Below are 20,819 nucleotides of genomic sequence, written 5' to 3' on the forward strand. Positions count from 1 at the left end.
TATCATTAAAGGCAATGGAAGTAGGTCTGAATATATAAATATCATATTCACAAATGAAATACAATAAAATAAATCTCAAAAGGAAAGTATCAAGTACCATCAATTATTGAAAATTACATATTGAAACAAAAGAGACTTATTAGCTAGAAACTGCCAGTTAGAAACTGGCAAGGTTTAGCAAGTGAGAATAGTCAGTATTGGTGAGGATATAAGAAATGTATAGGAAGTAGGAAATGTAACATCAGTGGAAATGTGACGTGGATAATTTGGCAAGTGACATCCGGAGTACTAAGAACAGTTTGTATTTTTTTAAAAATAGGTCTTAACCAATATAATTAACACAGATGATTTTTTTTAACTTACATTATGTCTCACATAGGTCTATACAGTTTTTGTCTTTTGAAACAATAATGTACCTCTAGGAAATTTTTCAAACTTAGAAATGGGCATTAAGATTTATATATGAGGGGTGCCTGGGTGGCTCAGTCCATTAAGCGTCTGACTTCGGCTAAGGTCATGATCTCACAGTTTGTGGGCTTGAGCCCCACGTAGGGCTCTGTGTTGACAGCTAGCTCAGAGCCTGGAGTCTGTCTTTGAATTCTGTGTCTCCCTCTTTCTCTGACCCTCTCTTGCTTGTGCTGTCTCTCTCTCAAAAATAAACACAACATTAAAAAAAAAAGAATTAAAAAAAGATTTATATATGAGATTTCACCAAGGTGTTTTTTATAATAGTAAAAGACCCACAGAAGAGGTAAACGAAAGCTTTGCAAGTAATATAAATGCTGAACACTAGGGAAATGGATGCATATATTATGGTAAATTGCATAATAAAATATCATATCAGATAATATTAATTGAAAGAGGAAGGATATATAATTTCTGTATAATAGATGATGCTAAAATCAACGTGAATGCGTGTGTATTATAATGGAATAACAGAGGAAAGAAACCTCTAGATAATGTAATCATCTTGGATAATTTTTCTTTCCTTTTTTTTAATGTTTTTTTAATTTATTTTTGATACAGAGAGAGACAGAGCATGAGAGGCGGAAGGGCAGAGAGAGAGACACAGAGTCTGAAGCAGGCTCCAGGCTCTGAGTTGTCAGCACAGAGCCCGACACGAGGCTTGAACCCACGAATGTGAGATTATGTATGACCTAAGCCGAAGTCGGAGGCTTAACCGACTGAGCCACCCAGGTATCCCGATAATTTTTCTTTAGTTTGCCCCCTCCTCCTGTTCTATCCCCTCCTTTCCTGTATCTACAAAACTTTCTTTTATGGATATATACCATGATATCAACAATTTTTTCAAAAAGGAAAGCAAACCAATGAGAAAATTTAAGTGACATTTATCAGGATAAAAAAATTACTATTCTAAATAAAGAAAGTATTCAAATAAATGCTGAAATTTCACATGAAAAGTGGTCAAAAGAGATAACTGAGCAGTTAATACAGGAGGAAATGGGAAATTATACAAATCTAATGGGTGGACAAATGGACCTTATTCCTCGAAAGGAAATACCTAAAGAGAATAATTTTAAAGTACCAATAAAAATATTAAGCTGAAAAAAGAAATATATGGAGAAATAAAATATAATGAGGATAAGGGAGAACAAGTTTATACATTGTTGGCAGTATCGTAAACTGGGAAAGTCTCTGTGAGACCAATTTCCCAAACGAGTAGAACTAAATAGTGTTTTCCTCCATTCGGATAGTAACTTTAGGAAATGGCACCAGAAGAAATAACCTGAATATTATCTGATGAGAAGTCTACATGAAAGAACCACTCGTAATAGAAAAAAGTTATGAATATAAGCAAAAGGGAAGATATTTAAGCAAATTGTGTTATCTTAACTTGTTAGAATCCCACAGCTGTTGAAAATGACACTATGAGCTATGTCAACACCTGTAAACACACACACACGCAATTACTGTTCAGTGAGCAGAACAGATTCAGTGGCAATCCTGACCACAGCGACCTACAATTACACGTATAAGCCTGGGCAACACTTAAGCCCTTGAAATAGGAGTTAGTGTATCTTATGCATGGGGGGAAGTTACGTTTATAACAAAATCTGTAGTGATAATTTGTGACAAAGGCTGAATGGAACAAAGTAGGTAATCTATTCTTCTTTATTCATTCTCACGGTGCTAAGCTGTATATAACATAAAGTGACCGTGTGGACCATGTTTAAGTGTCCCGTTCTGCGGCACGAAGTGCATTCCCTTTGTGGTGTGACCACTGCCACCATTTATTTCCAGAATTTGTTCATCATCCCAAACAAACACTCTGTTAACTGTAAAACACTAACTCTCCATCCCCCCCCCTGCCCCCAGTGCTTGGTAACCACTATTCTATTTTCTGTGTCTACAGATTTGCCTAGTCTGTGCACCTCGCACAAGTGGAATCCGAAGATATTTGTACTTTTGTGTCTGGCTTATTTCACTTGGCATAATGTTGTCAGCCTGTGTCAGTGCTCATTTCTTGTTAAGTCCAAATAATAGGCATGTGTGTATATGCCACATCCTGTTTGTAATTTTGAAGCTTTTTTGAATCTACATTTTAATTTTTCCTTTTTCTATGTATTTCCTAAAATTTAAATCTAAGTTAGTTAACATATAGTTAATAATGGTTTCAGGAGTAGAATTCAGTGATTCATCACTGAACACCCAGTGCTCATCCCAGCAATACCTGCCTTAATGCCCATCACCCATCTAGCCCATCCCTCCATCCACCTCTCCTCCTGCAACCTTCGGTTTGTTCTCTGTATTTAAGTCTTTTATGGTTTGCCTCCCTGTCTCTTTTTACCTTCTTTTTCCTTCCCTTCTCCTATGTTCATCTGTTTTGTTTATTGAATTTCACATATTTGTTATATCATATGAAATTTGTCTTTCTCTGACTGACTCTATGTCTGGTGATCCAAACAAGTCTGCCGCCTTGCTAACTTAACTTCACTTTGTTTTAAAACAGGCATCGTCTGCCGTTGTAAGCAGGACATTGCGTCAGTTGTCCCAGTATTTCTTGTGAGCTAAGGTATGTGCGTGTTTTCTTAGCAACTCTTGTGGGACAGATGTGACCAAGGTGATTGTCAAAAGCAGCACGGTGGCATAGAAGGGAGGCTCGTTGGGGTGCTGACATTCTGAATACAGCTCACATACTGCTGAGCCAGTCCACATATCAAAATCCTGCAGGATCAACGCTCAGTGTAGATGGGGGAAGCAAGGACCCTCTTCTAGGTGCAGGGTCAGTCTTGTGGAGCCTTTCAGACAATGGCTGATTCTATAACTTATCTGCACCCTGTACTGTTGACATAACAAAAGGAAAGTTAGAATGTACTGTCCTCATCACTCCTGGAAAGGCGCTGGCAAGACATACGCATGCATATCCCTCAGGCAAAAGCAACAGTGACCACGCTAACTCACGGTGGCTGTTAGTGACCACTTGCCTCATAGCTTTCATGACCTTGTGTGTTACACCGGAGCGGCTACACAGAATACATTCCATTTGCTGTGTATTTGCAGCACAGATGGACCCCAGCGGCTTGGAACAAAATGTGCTAGAAACACATTTCTATGGGGACAAAAATCCTATTCTAGTTATAAAAACAAACTTAAAGATGAAGATAAAAAGTTTACTTCAAAATGTATGCTGTGTTAGTTAATTTAGAGCAAACAGCCGTTAAGCATATCAAGCCACATAGAAACTCCTTAAATAACATATGAACACCCAGAGTGATTAGGATAAAATGTCTCCATTTCTGGAATGTCCTGACAGGTATTACTGTAGTAAAAAGAAGGATTTTAAGGTTTTGAGGCAGGTGCACCTCAGTTCAAAGGCTGGCTTTAAACACACGGCAGATTATTTTACCTGGTTGGGCCTCAGACTCTTTGTTATAATAGTATCTACATTGGTGGGTTGCTGTGAGGATTTAAAATGATTCCATACAGCATCTATGATAATATCTAATAGGCACTCAGTAAGTGAAGTTAAGAGATTATTATCCATTCCATATAAAAATTTCACCCAGGAAAACTCTAATAGTTTTGTCCTTGATTGAAGAGTTTACCTCAGCCAGGTAGGTCACCATGTTCAAGGTGATGTCAGCATATGCTTCGTGAAGGTACCGGCAGACTACGTTGACCCATGTGGCACAGTCCCTCGTGTAGCTGTGTGTTTTGTACAGGGTCATGACATGTGCAAGATTGGAAAGTTTGGGGTTCTTCTCCTCCAAACACACCTTTTAAGAGAAGAAAATCAGTTAGGGATAAAGTTGCCTGATAAACAGGAAGATGTGTTAGCAATTGTGCTATCTGTTTACAGTTGTGCTCTGGAACCTGGAAAACACATCAATACCTTTTTTTTTTTTTTTGTAAGCTGCAGAAGTGCTTATCTCAGTAATTAGCTAATATGAGTTTCACAAATTCTTTCTACCTGTCTTCTCAATAATGAAACCAAAAGACAGTATGCATCAGCTATGCAGATCTAGCAATATCTAGCAATTCCAGGTATTATTTTCAGGTTTGGGGAACCTCACTTCCCTCTCTGGGTAATTTCTGTTTAGCAGTGGACCTTCCTGAAGGCCCACATAGGTCCACCTGAGCGTCAAGCCAGAAATCATACCTGAGCAATCCTTTCGGCTATATCCTTGCAGAACTGATTGGGATTTTCAAAATGCTGAATCAGCTGGGGCAGGAGACACAACACATTCAGTGGAAACCCTGGATCAGAGAAGAGACAGTGGAGACAGCTGAATATGGTACGTTTTAACAGTTAACACTTGGGAAGGAACAGTGTAGATTTTATTCTGAGGGGATGCAAAAGCCGTCTTTTGAACCAGCTTTATTATGACCTAACACAAGATCCAGGGAAAAAATGTGCAACAATGACAACAGTTACAGAGGAGGCACCAAAGTAGATTGGCAATTCTTAGACGTGGAGACTGTCTTGCTAAGGATTTGCGAATAAGGATGACTGGCACAGATTTTTAAAAGCAGATTAAGATGAACGGAAGCTCTAGTTTGAAACTGTTAGCAAAACACATATTTTAAGTAAAGCTTGTTTGAGAGGACATAGGCCAACCAATTTAAGTCTTGCTCATGTAACGCAATAAAAAAAGACTCTTTAAAATCATAAGTAATGGCTTAGTAGTACTGTGTTAAGCTCTACCTTCATGAGAAGAAGTCTGGGCCACATGCTGCAATATTAAAACTATGGCTGGTGATTTGACTTAATTCAAAACAAGAGGGAACCAACAGAACTTTCAAGAGGGAAAAAAAGGCTAAGAAAACAAAAAGGATTTAGGACTTAAGAAAAAAGAGGAAAAAATGTTTATCTGTACAAGAAAAATATAATAAACTATATCTGCAATTTGACCTGGAATTCATGGAGAAATAATTAATATATATATGTTACTTTCTGTGCCTTTTATGCTATTGCCTTAAAAATGTCTTCTACAGTATAAATACTTTTAAAACTTACATTATGTATAATTTTGAAATAAATAAGCTATTCCCAAAGAAACATTTTAAAACAGAATTGTTAAATGCACTAAGCCCATAATCTGATTACACCAAATGTAAACATAACCACTAAGAGAACGCGTCATGTTGACTTTACCAATGGCTTGGGATGAATCCACCATGGATACTTTGGATACTGGTGTCAGCAAACTGAAAAGCTGGAGGGTAAGGTCGGTGGTGGTGAGGGAGGTGAATCCTTTCAGCAGTAGCTGCTGCAACCCTGAGAAGTCTGACCACTTAAGCTGCCCTTGGAGTTTCTCAAGTTTTTCTCGGTTCTCAGCTTTATCAAGTGGCATGTGAGCCAGTAGTCTATTCAACAGCCTTAGGGCCATTAGGTATTCAAACTCAAAATCAGATTCCATCAAAGCCACTGTGACCCAAAAGATGGTGGCCAATAGGTTGGTTGGATGGTTTATGTGTGAGGGGTCCGAGAGGCTGTCCTTCAAGGAGGATGAGCTTCTGGTTTTTGAGGAGAGGCCTTGTTGGGTACAAGCCTGAATTCTGTCCAGTGTGGCACTCCTGGGTGGGTCTGAGGATCGGTCGACAACACCAAACTTCTTGGGCACAGAAAAGCTTCTTTGATGCCGGCTCCGTTCTGCAGTTGCTGTGTTGCCACTGGCTGCCCCAGGGTTCACATTTAGTTGTCCTGTGCTCTTTCTGCTTGCTGTTAGTTTAGTGCTAGAGCTTAAATCTGGTGATGAAGAGCTGGGTATAAAAATAAAAAAGTTTAATAGAAAGCCAACATAATTCAGTGAAGAGTCAGTCCTTTTAAGACCCACTGACAAACTATAAAAGAGGGAAATTATTCTTTGGAAATACTATCTATTCTTGTTTTCACCCCTCCCCCCCATACTCTTAAACTTACAGGGATAAATTTCCTTATTCCTAAACTTAAAGCTATGAAAACAAAACAAAACAAAACAAAACAAAACAATAAGGACCCTCACCAACAAAAGGAGAATAAAACCTGACTTACACACATTGAAAGGCTAAATAAGAGGGGTTGGTGGTAAAGATCTTTCAATTATATTTTTGTTCAAATTTGGGCAGAAGTAATTTAGAAATAAAGTGTACCTGATAGGCACAAAGTTTAATATTCTATTAACTGACTGATAAGGAGAACAGAAATGGAAAGGATGTTATCTAGAAAGAAGCAAGTTAGTAACTACATCAAAGGAATTTTTTTAAACTTCTAAAAAATCTATGAGAAATGATTTCCAAGCCTATTTCAGACTGAAAAGATAAAACTCTTTATCAACATTCTTGCTAAATTCTTACTGATTGAGATAAATCTCTAGGTTTATATAGAGAAATACGTATGATGTTAGTAATCATAGTAAAATTACTTATCCATAGAAAATGCCCAACTTAAAAGTGAAACAAGGCTCAGTGTGATTTATGATAACATCACTGACTCAATTGCAACCAAAATGAGTTCAATTATATAAACAGAATACAGACTTGTGAATGGTTTGAAATGGGCAATTAAACATTGGCAGGAGCAACAGAATAAAAATAAAAAAGGACGATCCTAAGATAGGAATTTATTCATATAAAATCGACATTAATTCCAGCTGTTTTTATAGTGATGGTTCAAGATGAGTTTTATGTATATTCATTCAAAAAACTATGTAGTTTGGGTTTCTGTTTACAATGAAATAAACAGGATAATTATAAAATTTGAAAAAGTACTCAAAGTCATAAAACATAAAATGAAAAAGCACTAATATTTGTATTATTTAGAACTAACATTTCTTCTCTTTCTGATGTGTGAAACTGCTTAAATAACATGTATCTGTGTGTGTCGTAATTTCCTTTTTTTTTTTAAACTAACAATAATGTCAGATACATCAAAAACTAGATTTGCTCTTTGGATATTGCCCAAAGTCCAGGCATGTCTCAACTATTCAGTACAGCATGTTTGATTTCAAAAGTCATTAAGCGGGGTGCCTGGGTGGCTCAGTCAGTTGAGCGTCCGACTTCGGCTCAGGTCATGATCTCGTGGTTTCTGGGTTCAAGCCCCGCATGGGGCTCTGTGCTGACAGTCTGGAGCCTGCTTCCGATTCTGTGTCACCCTCTCTCTGTGCCCCTCCCCTGCTCACACTCTGTCTCTCTCTCAAAAACAAACATTAAAAAAATTTAATAAATAAAATAAAAAGTCATTAGACTTCTTCTCACCGAGATAACACTGTTAAGAGATCACTGTTCTTCAGGCAGTCGGACAAGTTATCCACGGCGGCTTCCAAGGTAAGGAGTGCCTCCATTACGTAACCCTGCCAGACACGCACAGATAACATTTTGTACTGCTTGAAACTGCTGTTTCCTTCCAGAAGATAAATTTAATCAACACAAACGTTATTCAAGTCTAATGTTAATATCATTGAGTGCTAGACAGTCTATGCTACTTTAACTTCCCAAGTCTAAAAACACAATGTAATGGCCGCTTAGGAAACTCAGATGTCTTAGCAGTTAGCATGTAATCACAAAAATTTATTTCCCTAGATCTGATGTCCTCAATGGACCAATCTCATCTGAAATCCAATAGGGAGAGGGCAAGGATAAAGATGGCAATCATTGCCCCTTGATGAGGGGGTGGACATTTGAAATACAGAGTGTCCATATCTGAGCCAGAAATTTAGAGCTGAGGGATGAGAAGGTCTGTGCCTCAGTGGCATTTTGAAGAACATATCCAATGTCCAGAAAGAGGAAAAGAGGCTAGAGTTTACAGGTGCGTAAGTCTCCTGGGATGTAATAACTTTTCTGACGAAAAAGAAGTGAAAGAAAGGCTTGGCCCAAGCTACAGAGCTTGTAATGCCCTTGTAATGCTCCCCAGTCCCTGGGATCTAGGTACAGGGTCTTCTCGTGGCATCTAGTCTCTCCACTGCTTCTTCAGCTCTTCTCAGTGTGCCGAGAGTTAGTTATACAGGGACGGGAGTGTGCTGCATAGATACAATGGAGAGCCCTTCTCTGGGTGGGAGACGGCACATCCTAGGCTGGTGGCAAAAGGACAAAGGAATGCAAATAATCCCCCACTTCCCAGTCAACTAAAACTAACAACAAAAACAACCAGGGAGTCACCAGGGGATTTTCAGTTGTAGGATCAATAAAACCATCCACTGAATCTCTAGAACAGCGCTCCTTGAAGTGATTGTTTTAAAGTTTATTTATTTATTTTGAGAAAGAGCAAGCGAGCTAGCAGGGGAGGGTCAGAGAGAGATGGGGAAGAGAGGGAGGGAGGGGGAAAGGGAGAGAGAGAGAGAGAGAGAGGGAGAGAGAGAGTGAGAGAGAGAGAACATCCCAAGCAGGCTCCACACTGTCCACGCAGAGACTGATGCAGCACTCGATTCTATAAACTGTGAGATCATGACCTGAACCAAGATCAAGAGCTGCACGTTTAACAGACTGAGCCACCCAGGTGTCCCCAAAGTGATTTTTGTAAATATAAAAGTTAATATTTAGACATTTTTAAAATAAATTGTATATGCCCAAATGGCTGGGATAATTGGGCAAGAAAAAGAAGGTTCAAAGAAAGTTGTCAAGTCCTCATCTTTGACCTGAGAGAAGGAGAATGAGTTCGGTGGCCTTTCCTTCTGTACCTGAATCTCATCTCCATGTTCTCCAATCACCTCCACCAGTCTGGAGAGAAGGTCAGACAAAGCATGTGCAGACAGAGGTTGCTTGAGCGCCCGGAATATCTGGAAGGACCGACCGGCATAGTGCCTCGAAGAGCTTGCGAGGGCTGTCTGCAATGCGACTTCACTCAAGTGTTGCTCCAGATGGAAACCTAGGCACCAAGAGGCCAGAGATGGTCAACCTATACAAATCTGGGGCATCAGTTGTCTATAGGTTTAAATCAAGTTAACTCCAAAGAGCTATCCATGTGGTACGTATTTAACAATTAACCATTTTAGAATTAAAAAAAAAAAAACAACCCAAACTGGAACAGATCTTAAAGAGGCATAGTGTAGTAGAGTCGGAAGCTTTGCAGCAAGGTGGTCCTGGTTTTGAACAGGGGTTTTGGGAACTCTGGGAAGAAATGTAGTCTCTATTAGCCTATTTTCTTATTTTTAACTGGAGAATAATAGTATCTATATCATAGAGTCATTGTGAAAATTCGACGACTTAAAAAAATGCTTTGTACCGTGTCTGACACATAATACGCTCACAAATGTATTCTTGTTTACTGCCCTACTATTTTTCTACATTGTTCTTCTGAAGTCCTTTTTGCATAGAGTACTTTTACTCCTTTGTCGTAAGAGAATTTGTTAGGAGCAAGTTTTCAGAGTACTTGTGTAGAGGAAAGCTGTTAGTGGATCTAGTCAACTCTAAACACAACCAAGACCTGTACCAAAGTCTTTGCTCCTCAGAATAGTGGTAAATATGCAGATGTTGCCAAGAAGGCAGCCATCATTTAAACTCTCGCCCGAATATTGGTTCTTCCAGTAGCATGAAGGTAATCCTAGTCATCAGGAAACCACTGGATGAGATGGAAGTGAAAATGCAGGGTAAAGCACATGATTGAATTCTGGGCCACTGGTCTGTACTCTCTGCTGTGCCTCTCTGCAGGAGAAAAACTGACTACAAAGTCAGAGGACATGATGAAAACCGTGATTTTGGCTGTCTTTGAGATCTCCGTGGTACATTTGATTATCACGAGAAAGTGAACCAGGAGGGATCATTTAATGTTATTGTTCTTAGCTGCTGCCTAGCTGTTTGACCCTAGGGACCTTTGGCATATATAAGAGAATCTTCCCGCAGAGCAAACAAAGTGTCCTGGAAGATGGACTTAGACATATTCAAGGTAGCAAATACAGGATTAAACCCATATAGACAGTTCACAATTTATGAATGGAACATGCTTCAAAACAGAATTTGTACCTTTACTTTGTTTTATTTTTCTACTTAATTTTATTGTGTATGGGGTTTGGTCCTCTGTCAATGAACAAAAACTTACTGAAATCAGAATGGACCTGAAGGCTAGCACCTCACTGGTAGGACTATAGGACCCTACCATGTTCTTGGTGACAATGCCACCAATGACAGGACAATGTCCTTAAGAAAAGCTTATTTAATGTGTCACACAGCAAACCTACATTTCCCAGGCTTTCTTGCAGGCCTTGTGCCTGAGTTCTGGCCAGTGGAACGTGGAAAGGAGAACTGGATGCCACGCTTGCCGCGTGTGGTGTAAATTCCTCCAGAGTAATCCTCTACTCATGCTCTTCCTCCACCTGCTGGCTGGATGAGGAGGGGTGAGGAGAGGCTGCTGAGCTGAGGTGGTCAGAGCCACAGAAGGAAGGTCTCTGAAGCGCCACGTGGAAGGCCGCCTGCCAAATTATGCCAGTGTCCTTCAGAGAGGCTATTTAAATTAGAGGCTGTTTAAGTTCTACACTGAACTGTTACGTGATCGGAAGTAATCGTCCACTGTGTTAAGCCTCTGAGCTTTGGGGGTTGTGCGTTACAGCAGCTATGCTACCCTGACTCCTGCAGGTGTTTCCAGGAACGTATTTTATCGTGCTACAGCGGACACAGGCAGAGAGCAGGGATGCATAAAGAAACTGTAGTGAGTAAAAGTATCTGGAGCAGGCTGTGAAAAGACTCAGACTCTAAGCACCCTCTGAGAAAACAGTAAAGGGATTGATGAGTTGTTTCATTTTCATTATCTTCATGCAATCAAAGATTTTAAGCAAATTAATGATTTGCACGCAAATGGTACATTTCTCCCTTTGGGTTATATTTTCAACCATTAAGTGACTTCTAAGTGCGGGGAAAAGCAATAGAAGAGGTGGTAACATTTCAAAAACATTCCAAAACAGACTCAAAACAAGAAATGTCAATCCTATTCCTGAAATGAGAAAGTCTCTTCAGTTTATCAGTATTGTTGGCTTTTCTAGAAAGCACCCTCTGATACCGAGAATAGGTGAGGCTAATCTGGAAGGTTTCAAACTGTGAGATGTGCTAATTATCAGAGCGGCTGGGAAAGCCAGTGAGCCGTATTTCATTTGGTCAGTCTGATGCATAAAAAATGGTAGGGGTAGCTGTTGCATTATGCAGAGGAACCAAATTTAAATTTCACACACAAATCAGCCCAAGCCAAGTCGAATCTGAATGGCATACAGCTAAGGGCTTACACATCATGATGCTATTGTAATCTAACTACAAGCCACACTGTGTTCAGATATGGAATGATCATCAGCACAGGGATTATTAGCAAATGCTTTCAAAGTCAAAGACATTTTATCACAAAATTCTTTTTTAAACCCGTTGTGATATCTGACAGTTTTTCACAGTTGAGTCTGAATATAGTCAATAAGATTTATTACTCATGGTTGCCTATTTTTTTTTGGTAAAATTTTAAAATTTGAGTATACTTGACACACGGTGTCACATTAGTTTCAGGTGTAAAACATAGTGATTCTACTTCTTCAACTTCTCTCTATGGCTCGCTATGCTCCCCACAAGTGTAGCTACCATCTGTCCCTGTACATCACTACAACATGATTACAAGATCATTGACTGGATTCCCTATGCTGTGCCTTCTATTCCTGTGACTTATTCATCCCATAACTGGAAGCCTGTTTCTCTCTCTCTCCCCTTAACCCACTTTGCCCATATCCCTACACCCTTCCCTCTGGCAACCATCAGTTTGTTCTCTTTATTTATAGGTCTGATTCTGCTTTTTGTTTATTCATTTGTTTTTTAGATTTCACATGAGTAAACTCATATCATATATTTTTTCTTCAATCTGACTTACTTCACTTAGGTTAATACCCTGTAGGTGCATCCATCTTGTCACAAATGGCAAGATCTAATCCTTTTTTATGGTTGTATAACATTCCATTATTATATATTCTGTTATATATACTCCATTATATATAAAATATATATGTTGTATAAATGGAATATATATGGGAAGAATATATATCTATCTACATGCATGCACATGTGTACACACACACACACACACACACACGCACGTCTTCCTTATCTATTCATCTATGGATGGACACTTGAGTTACTTCCATATCTTAGCTATTGGAAATAATGCTACAATAAGCATAGGGGTGCATATATCTTTTCACACTAGTGTTTTCATTTTCTTTGGGTAAATGCCCAGTAGCAAAATTATTGAATCATATGATATTTCTATTTTTAATTTTTTGGGGGGAAATTCCACACCAATTGCCATAGTGGCTGCACCAATTTACGTTCCCACCAACAGTGCACAAGGGTTCCTCTTTCTCTCCATCCTCGCCAATACTTGTTATTGCTTGTCTTTTTGATTCTAGCCATTCTGACAGGTGTAAGGTGATATCTCATTCTGATTTTGATGATCTGTGATGTTGAGCCTCTTTCCATGCATGTGTTGTGGCATGAACCTCAGGGCCTCCTTAAAATAAAATTAATATTATAGGGAGTAGTTCCAGTGAGGTAAATGGAGCAAGGAGAACAGTGACTTCTGGGAAGTATTTGATAGGGCACAATGAAAAAATACATGACATTAACAGTCATCCAGTTAGGCACATCTGAAACAAGCTTCAAGGCTCCCCTATGAATATTCTTCTGCTATCAATGCCAAATACAGAACCATATATAAATATGTAAAGTGTATGGTTATAATGGGAAGAATATACTCCATTGCAGGAAATGTTGAAAGTGGCATTTGGGGAAACAGGATAAAGTACCTGATTTGGAGTCTTTAAATACAGATACAACATGACGTAGAAAATTAGTGAGCTGTTCAGCACTCTTTGAATTTTGATTTTTGGGTGTGATATCTTCATGGCACCAAAGTGGACCAAATGCCCTTAAAAAAACATACAAAATATTAATAATATGACCACTTAAATATAATCATTTTGTATTTAAAAAACCACCTATAACTGTAGGTTGTAACTCCAAAGGTGCAATATGATTTTGAAATTTTACTGACTAATGTGGGCATAAATTTTGGTCTGGTAAAGCTTAAGAACATACTCAAAATGGATCTAGCTAGTTCATGGAGGCATATTTTTTCTTATGTTTTACTCACAAAACACAAATCTCACAAAATTTATTCACAAAATTAAAACCACTCAATTCACTAGAACAGTGTTTATACAAAATAGGTGCTATGTGTTTGTCAAATAAAATGATATAAAATGTTAATTAAAATATAGACTTAGACATTTGTACACTTTAGATTTGCAGAGATAATGCTTTTATCAGGATCAAAGCATTAGACTACCAAATACTGTAGAAATAAATTGAAGATATGTCCTTTGTTATCTACTTGGTTTTCAACAGAAAGAAAAGGATGGAGCCAGACGTGAGAATTTAAGAAGACTACTCGTTCCATCATAAGGTATGGACAGTGGCAAGTGGCGAGCATACACTTTTCTTCCCCACGGACCATTCTGGTCTCTGAAGTATTCTGGATGTAGTTACCATCAGGCCCCTTCCTAAGCTTCCTGTTCATTAAGTCTCGTATTAAGCTGAGAACTGTAAAGAGTACTCTGAATCATTAACTGAGGAAAGAAAATGCTTTTTTCCTTTTTTTTTGCATTAATTGATGCATTTGTGGGAGAAAGAAGAATCATGAGGCTATCAGATAACATCTGTACAGACTAGACTTCCAGGATTAATGCACCAAGAAAGGATAGAGTCCCCTCCCCCCACACAGTCTCAGGTAAGCATGATTTTCTTGATGCAATACTGGACCTCAGGATAGAGACATTCTGAAGCCTCACAAGCAAAATTGTTCAGTGGAAGGAAGAACCAGAGGAGCTGGAAAAAACGGGTTGCTTGCTAGCAGCTTTTCTTGATTTTGATTATTAGTTTTCTTCCTTTCCCATCATGCTTCCTATTGTTTCTGACTTCCATTTATAAATGGCTCTGGATGAGAAAAGCAGAAAATGGTCCCCTCTGCAGCTGCTCCTGGGTCAACCATGGCTAATATATTTGGTTTCCAGAGGATGTTCTTTGCCAAGTCTCAGAACTCCCAGATCCTAGCAGCTCTAATAGATGATTAAAGTCACCCTCACCGTGGGGTGCTACGGTGTCCTGCCTCCATCTGCTGCATTCTCTTTATACACGGAACCTCCTGCCCATCAACTGTGCCATCAGTGGGATCTCAGACAGCTTCCGCCAGCATCTGCCTTGTAGACAGACTCCGGCATATGCAATTTAGAAGAGAAAAGAAGGCTTTGCTAAAATTGAGGGCTCACTTTTTCATCTGTGTAGTTCTAAAGTGATGACGTTTCCCTAAAAGAGCAACCTAAAAACAGGCCTCTGTCTCCTAAACCTTCATACCTGGTCGTCAGAAACTCAATGAGCTTGTTCGCCTTCTCGTCTGCTTCAGCGTTTGTGTCCACGTCTTCCACCTCCTGGGTCATCTGCGGGAGATTCCCACTGCTGCCCCCGAGGCTGATGCTGGAGGACGTGGAACTGGAGCTTAGCCCCGAGTCTGGCACTGGGGATGACTGGTCCTCTCTCAGGAAGTCAAAGCCACCTGGTGGGACAAGAAGGTCGAGGTAGAATGTGCTAGGCAGGGTGCTTACTAAGGTGAGGAGGTGAGCATACAGGAGGGTGTAGTTATTTGAATCTTTTGGAGAAAACATTTGATTTTGCCTATGGTTACAACGAAATGAGACTGATATTTTTTCCTTGCTTATGGAATAGTTGCACTGCTGTGTAAACCAGAGTGTATTTGGTAATAGGAGTGTGATCTGTTACTTTGTAGCCTGGTGTTTGAATTGATGCTTTCTGCAAAATAAGTGGTGTATGCTTGTGTGTGTGCGTGCACATGCGTCTGTGTACACACACAGACACACACAGGCACAGGCGGACAAACAGTTCCCCTATACATCTGGACCCAATGTGCTGTTAGAAAATTATTCTTGGGTATTAGACCACTTAAATATGTAAAATGGTACCAGTTTGGGTGGTACAAGCACCTAGTATGGATAAGTTATAATGTTTTGAGTAAATGTGCTTACAACTGTGAATATTATGTGTATGTTACTATGCTTTGATAAAATATGTCTCATGGTAGTCAAAAATACAGAATAAATATATACTCTATTTATTCCCCACCTCATATTTGGTTATCATTCTACATCTCTGGGTGTTGTTGGTTTGAAAATGTAGATACACAATCATCCCTTTCTCCTACTCAATGATCACAAAAAGTACATAGTTCTGGTGTGTCTGACAGATATACTGAAATAGGGGGAGTCCTGGGCCTGAATATCATCTCTGCCATTTATTGCGTGAGCTCAGAGAGTTTATGTAATTTTTCTGTAGTTTAGTTTCCTATTATAAAAAGATAAAGACAGTAATTTCTAGTACACAGGTTTTTAGCTTGGATTTGAAAGCTACCATAGTTGAAAGGAGGTACTCAGTAAGTATTTATGAAAAGGAGACATTTTCCAAACCTTTGTACTCATATTCCACATGTGCTACAGATTCAATCATTTCAGTTTCCACCGTTTGTCTTGCCTATGGTATATTGTGTTTTGTTTTGTAAATCCCCACTCTATGCTACATCAGTGGTACAGTGAGTGCAAAACTGATGCACTCAGAGATACACATTACAATGTTCTCAGTCTAAGAACATGTGCTTAATGGAATACATCCTTATCCTGGGGAGTCAGGACAGCCAGAAGTCTTCAGATTCTTTTAATTAAATGTCTATAGTGAAGACAATTTTGTATCTTTGAGTGGCTACTGATGGGTTATTTTCAATTAAGTGTAGCTTGGTTTAAAATAAAGGGCTTACACTGAGGTCAGTAATCCTTATGTCTCAGACTTAGTAACTCCATATTTGTTTCCCAAAGGAATATCTTAACATCTGCCAAAGGACAGGACAGCACTGAGTACACATATTAAGTAACAGGCACATCTTCTTCAGGGTTATGACTAAAGTACACGTGACTGAGGAAGTGCATGCCATATTCAGTGCCTGTGCAATATACAAAATGTTCAGGGATGTGAGGTCACTATCGCTTTAAGATATTTTAAATTGGGGCGCCTGGGTGGCTCAGTCAGTTAAGCCTCCGACTTCAGCTCATGTCATGGTCTCATGTTCGTGGGTTTGAGCCCCGCGTTAGGTCTGTGCTGAGAGCTCAGAGCCTGGAGCCCGCTTCCAATCCTGTGTCTCCCTCTCTATCTGCCCCTCTCTGCTCAGGCTCTGTCTTTCTCTGTCTCAAAAATAAGTAAAACATTAAAAAAAATTTTAGAAAAAAAAGATATTTTAAATGTTCCGATTCTAAATGAAACCCACTGGTCAATTCTTTGGGGAAAGTTTTCATGAATAGCTGGACACATCAGAGTAGTTTCTTTGACTCAAACATGACTCAGCTAATGCTTTCTGTTCTCGTTTCTAAAAAGAAACTTTTGGTTTCAAAACAGCCAAGATTCTTAGGAGACTTCCACTCATGATGCTTTCCAGAAAAAGCAATCACTTAAAAAGGTGAAAATTCCTTCAGGGGAACTAGAAGGTCCACAAATGATACATCTGGCACCTTGGCAATGACCTGCTCCAAGGTGATGGGGTGCACTGTTTTGTGTGTTCTCAGCTTTAGCGTTTTAGACATGCTCTTGGCTGAAGGACATAATTTTCAATGTATCAGTAGGAGCATATTTAATGAGAGCAGCAATCATAATAATAAGGAAAAACACTCAATACTGAAGGAATTTGAAAACCAAATTAATATCAAGTGAAATGGTGTGTATTTATTGTGCTCCTACTTGCTCACTCAGAAAGTTGGGGGGGGTGATCACATTAGAGAATTTAATTTGGGCTCCAAGGACACCTTCAGTTATCTTTGTATCTGTGATTCTGTGTCAGGCTTTCTGCCACTCCTTCTTTCATTACCTGTGTAGAGATATTCCGGTTGGTAAGCTGGCTGAACTGTTAGAGTCTTAGTTTCACCCATCTCTCGAGTCTGCAGGAGCACAGAAGCAATGGCATGAAAATTGCTGTTGCAAGAGAGGGCAATCAAGAGGTGAAGAAGCAATTTTTTGCTGTGTTCAAAGACTTCAGGCCGGTAATGGTCCAAACCTGGAACAAAGCAGTGGAATCTCTTAGTATAAACAAGTTTTCAGCTCGTTTAGATTCCAGGGATAGTAAAGATTCCAAGTTACTCAGGAGGAACGTGTTGAAAGAATGTTCAGTTTTCTTTGTTATTGTTTGTGTTACCAACATAAAGAAGTTGGGCTTAGGAAAAATGTTTTATTCCTTAAGTCAAATGTTCTCATAAAATGCTGATAGATGGACTTTTCTTGACCTCTCAGCAGAATATGACATGGTTAGCATTCCTCCTTCCTGGGGCCGTCTCTTCCCTGGATCTCCCTGTTAACTGAAGGATTCTAATTTGGTTCATCTCTCTCTAACTAAACTTCTGAGCCTCCCTGGCTTGTTCCTCTTCCCATTTTTGTTCTGCAACTCAACTAGTTTGAAATCTCAGTGCTTGGCCTGCTGTGCTCTATATTCTTTCTGTGTGTGCTGATAGTGTCTCGTGGCTTTAAATTGATCACATCTATCCAAAAACCCTCAAAGAGGCCCGATGTGTTTTGGGTATCTTTATAGATACAGCATTACCGAGGCACCACTGTATATTGCGGAAATAGGGCAATTTTAAGCAATGACTGATCAACTGAAATTGTAGAAGCAGATGTCACAAAGAAGCAATGAAAAATGGAAGAGACTAAATATTTCAGAAATGAGGAAAGCAGGATGTCAACGTGAAAGGAAAGCTCTCTGGATTACGTCTATAGGGTTTTGACCCTATTGTCTAGAGTTCCTCTTAGATCCAGTCTTACCTAAGAAGACAGCATGGAGTAATAATGGTAGATGAAGAGCCCAATCTTCTCTCACACTGTGATCCACCACCATCTCAGTCATAAAAATTACAGCAATATTGCACCTAATCAATGACATGATGAAATTAATGTAACTTCTGAAGAGGATGGAAATACATTGATAGATCATTAAGTCACAATTAAATACAACTCTTGAGCCCTGTTGACGAATTATGTGAGACCCTTATTCCAGGGAAATGGAGTTTAACTCCTGAAAAAGCACAGAATTCCATGAAAAGAAGAAACCTTGGCTGAGCTAATCACATACTAGGGAGTCTTACTAGTCACTAGGTAACAGGAGCTGAGGGAGGAAGAGGAGAAATGGGCCCTCTTTTCAAGTTACTCACAGCCTAAAAATCATCACAGAATGCATATCCACATCCAGATTACATCAAGAAAAAATTCTGAGTTACAAGGCAGCTTTGTACATTGGTTAATATTCAACCAAACTCTACAAATATGCTGAGAGCTTCAATTAAAGTTATGCACAGTCCCTCTGATTTCAAAGGTCCTTTCATTTGACAGGACCTGGAATGATTTTCCCTCTTCTCATGGGAAAAAAAGTCCAGTCAAATTAAAGCAGTCATTTCCCCACTACCCACAGATGCTCCTTACCTGTGGAGGGGCCCCCGGGGAGTGATGGTCTCTGGGAGGTAGTCAACCAGGGGGGCCCAGCATCCTCCAGTACAAGGCATGGGTAAGGGCTGTGGCTGTTTGGTCTCCGTTATAGTCAACAGCCAGCCCGTATAGGGAGAAATCGGGTCATCTATAGGGTGAGAAAGCCAAGCATGCATTATTTTTAGGGAGTGATGATTTTTGTTTTCCCTACTTGGTGTTTGTAGAAAGAATCTTACAAATGTAGGCTAGCAAAAATAACTCTATAGCCATCCCATTTGGTGAGTATGAATTATAGGATCAATGGGTTAGAATTACTTGATTAGATATTTTAGTTCCTTTATGTTTTGATAATCTAATATACAATTATGTACTACAGTGCAATGGAAAATACAGACATGCAAAAAAGAAAACATTAAATCATTCTCATCACTGTGAAAACTTGGTCTTTTTCCAGTCTTCCCCATTGCAGTAAAATGCAATTCCATATTTCCAGTTTGCTCAGGACAGGAACCTTAGAGCTACCCGTAACTTCTCTCTCACATCTCACAACCAACTCATAATCATGATAATCATGATGAGGATAATAGTACTAATAAAAATAATTGCACTAGGAGCTAACATAGGGAATATCTATTTTATAACAGGCACTTTATATTATACCACTGCACATTATATTAATAATTAATATAATTATAAATAATTATAAGTAATAATTAAAGCCCAGTAATAGGTATCTCTTACTCCTACTTGACAGAGGGGAAATAGAGGTTAGGTAACTTGACATCATATTCAGTGAGCTGTACCTTCAACACATATCCAGAATGGGACCGCTTTTCACCATCTCCATCACTGCCAAGGTAAGGCATCATGCGCTCTCACATGGTTACTGCAATGGCTTCCCTACTGCTGCCTACTTCCATCCTGGCCCCTCTACAGTCTGTTTTCCACAGAGAAGCCAGGGCAATCCTTTTAAAACAGAAGTTCATTCATGTCTTTCTCTCTGCTAAACACTCTCCAGTAGCTCCCCTCTCCACTCAAAATGAAGTCCAAACTCTACACCATGGCCTTTAAGGCCTTACACGGTCTTCTTGCTGTTTCTCCCTTGGCTTATCTCCTACTGCCATGCCCCTTGCCCACACCACCCCAGTCATCTGGGCTTCTTGCTGTTCTGTGATCATGCTCGATACTGTCCAGCTTCAGAGCCTTCTCCTCTAGCTCCCCTTTTGGCTGCAGTGCTCTCTGAGAGAGCCACGTGGTTCATTCCACCTCACACAAGCTTTGCCCAAGTACCAATTTATTGCAGATTTCCAGAATACTCTATTTGAAATCACTCCTCCCCCCATCATTTTCTATCCTTTCACCCTGCTTTAATTTTCCTTCCTGGCACAGATCACCCATTCCCCAGCACTGCCTGCTTCCTCTGACTCTCAAATAAGCTGAACAACAGCAGAGACTTTATTTTGTTCATTGTTGTTTCCCTAGTTCCTAGAACAGTATCTGACATGTGGCAGGGAATCAACAAGTGTTTTTTGAATAAATGAACTTCCTCAACAATACCTTTAAAGTGAGTGCAGCAACAAGTTTCAAAACAACCTAACCTTATACCTAAAGAAGCTAGAAAAAGAACAAACAAAATGCAAATCTAGCAGAAGGAAGGAAATAATAAAAATTAGATCAGAAATAAATACACAGAAACTAAAAACAAAACAAAACTACAATAGAACATATCAATGAAACCAGGAACTGGTTCTTTGAGAAGATGAACAAAATTGATAAACCTCTAGCCAGACTCATGATGGAGGTCTTTTTTTATAATGCTCTCACTAGAAGCCAGTGGCATT

At 39.4% G+C, this 20,819-nt stretch overlaps 1 protein-coding gene across 1 annotated transcript in view; it reads right to left on the reverse strand.

Annotated features, from left to right (window-relative positions):
* Positions 1-20,819, reverse strand: part of FRY (FRY microtubule binding protein) — a 261,360-nt gene that overhangs the window by 49,541 nt on the left and 191,000 nt on the right. Inside the window, exons 37-47 of the mRNA XM_029938476.1 lie at positions 18,976-19,126; positions 18,322-18,425; positions 17,375-17,560; positions 14,809-15,007; positions 13,203-13,324; positions 9,117-9,304; positions 7,699-7,793; positions 5,618-6,225; positions 4,622-4,719; positions 4,068-4,238; positions 3,424-3,571 (exon numbers count right to left, since the gene is read on the reverse strand). Coding sequence (XP_029794336.1) covers positions 3,424-3,571; positions 4,068-4,238; positions 4,622-4,719; positions 5,618-6,225; positions 7,699-7,793; positions 9,117-9,304; positions 13,203-13,324; positions 14,809-15,007; positions 17,375-17,560; positions 18,322-18,425; positions 18,976-19,126 — 2,070 coding nt within the window. The remainder of the gene's footprint in view (positions 1-3,423; positions 3,572-4,067; positions 4,239-4,621; positions 4,720-5,617; positions 6,226-7,698; positions 7,794-9,116; positions 9,305-13,202; positions 13,325-14,808; positions 15,008-17,374; positions 17,561-18,321; positions 18,426-18,975; positions 19,127-20,819) is intronic.

The sequence above is a fragment of the Suricata suricatta genome, chromosome 4 (assembly GCF_006229205.1).
Source record: "Suricata suricatta isolate VVHF042 chromosome 4, meerkat_22Aug2017_6uvM2_HiC, whole genome shotgun sequence".
Lineage (NCBI taxonomy): Eukaryota > Metazoa > Chordata > Mammalia > Carnivora > Herpestidae > Suricata > Suricata suricatta.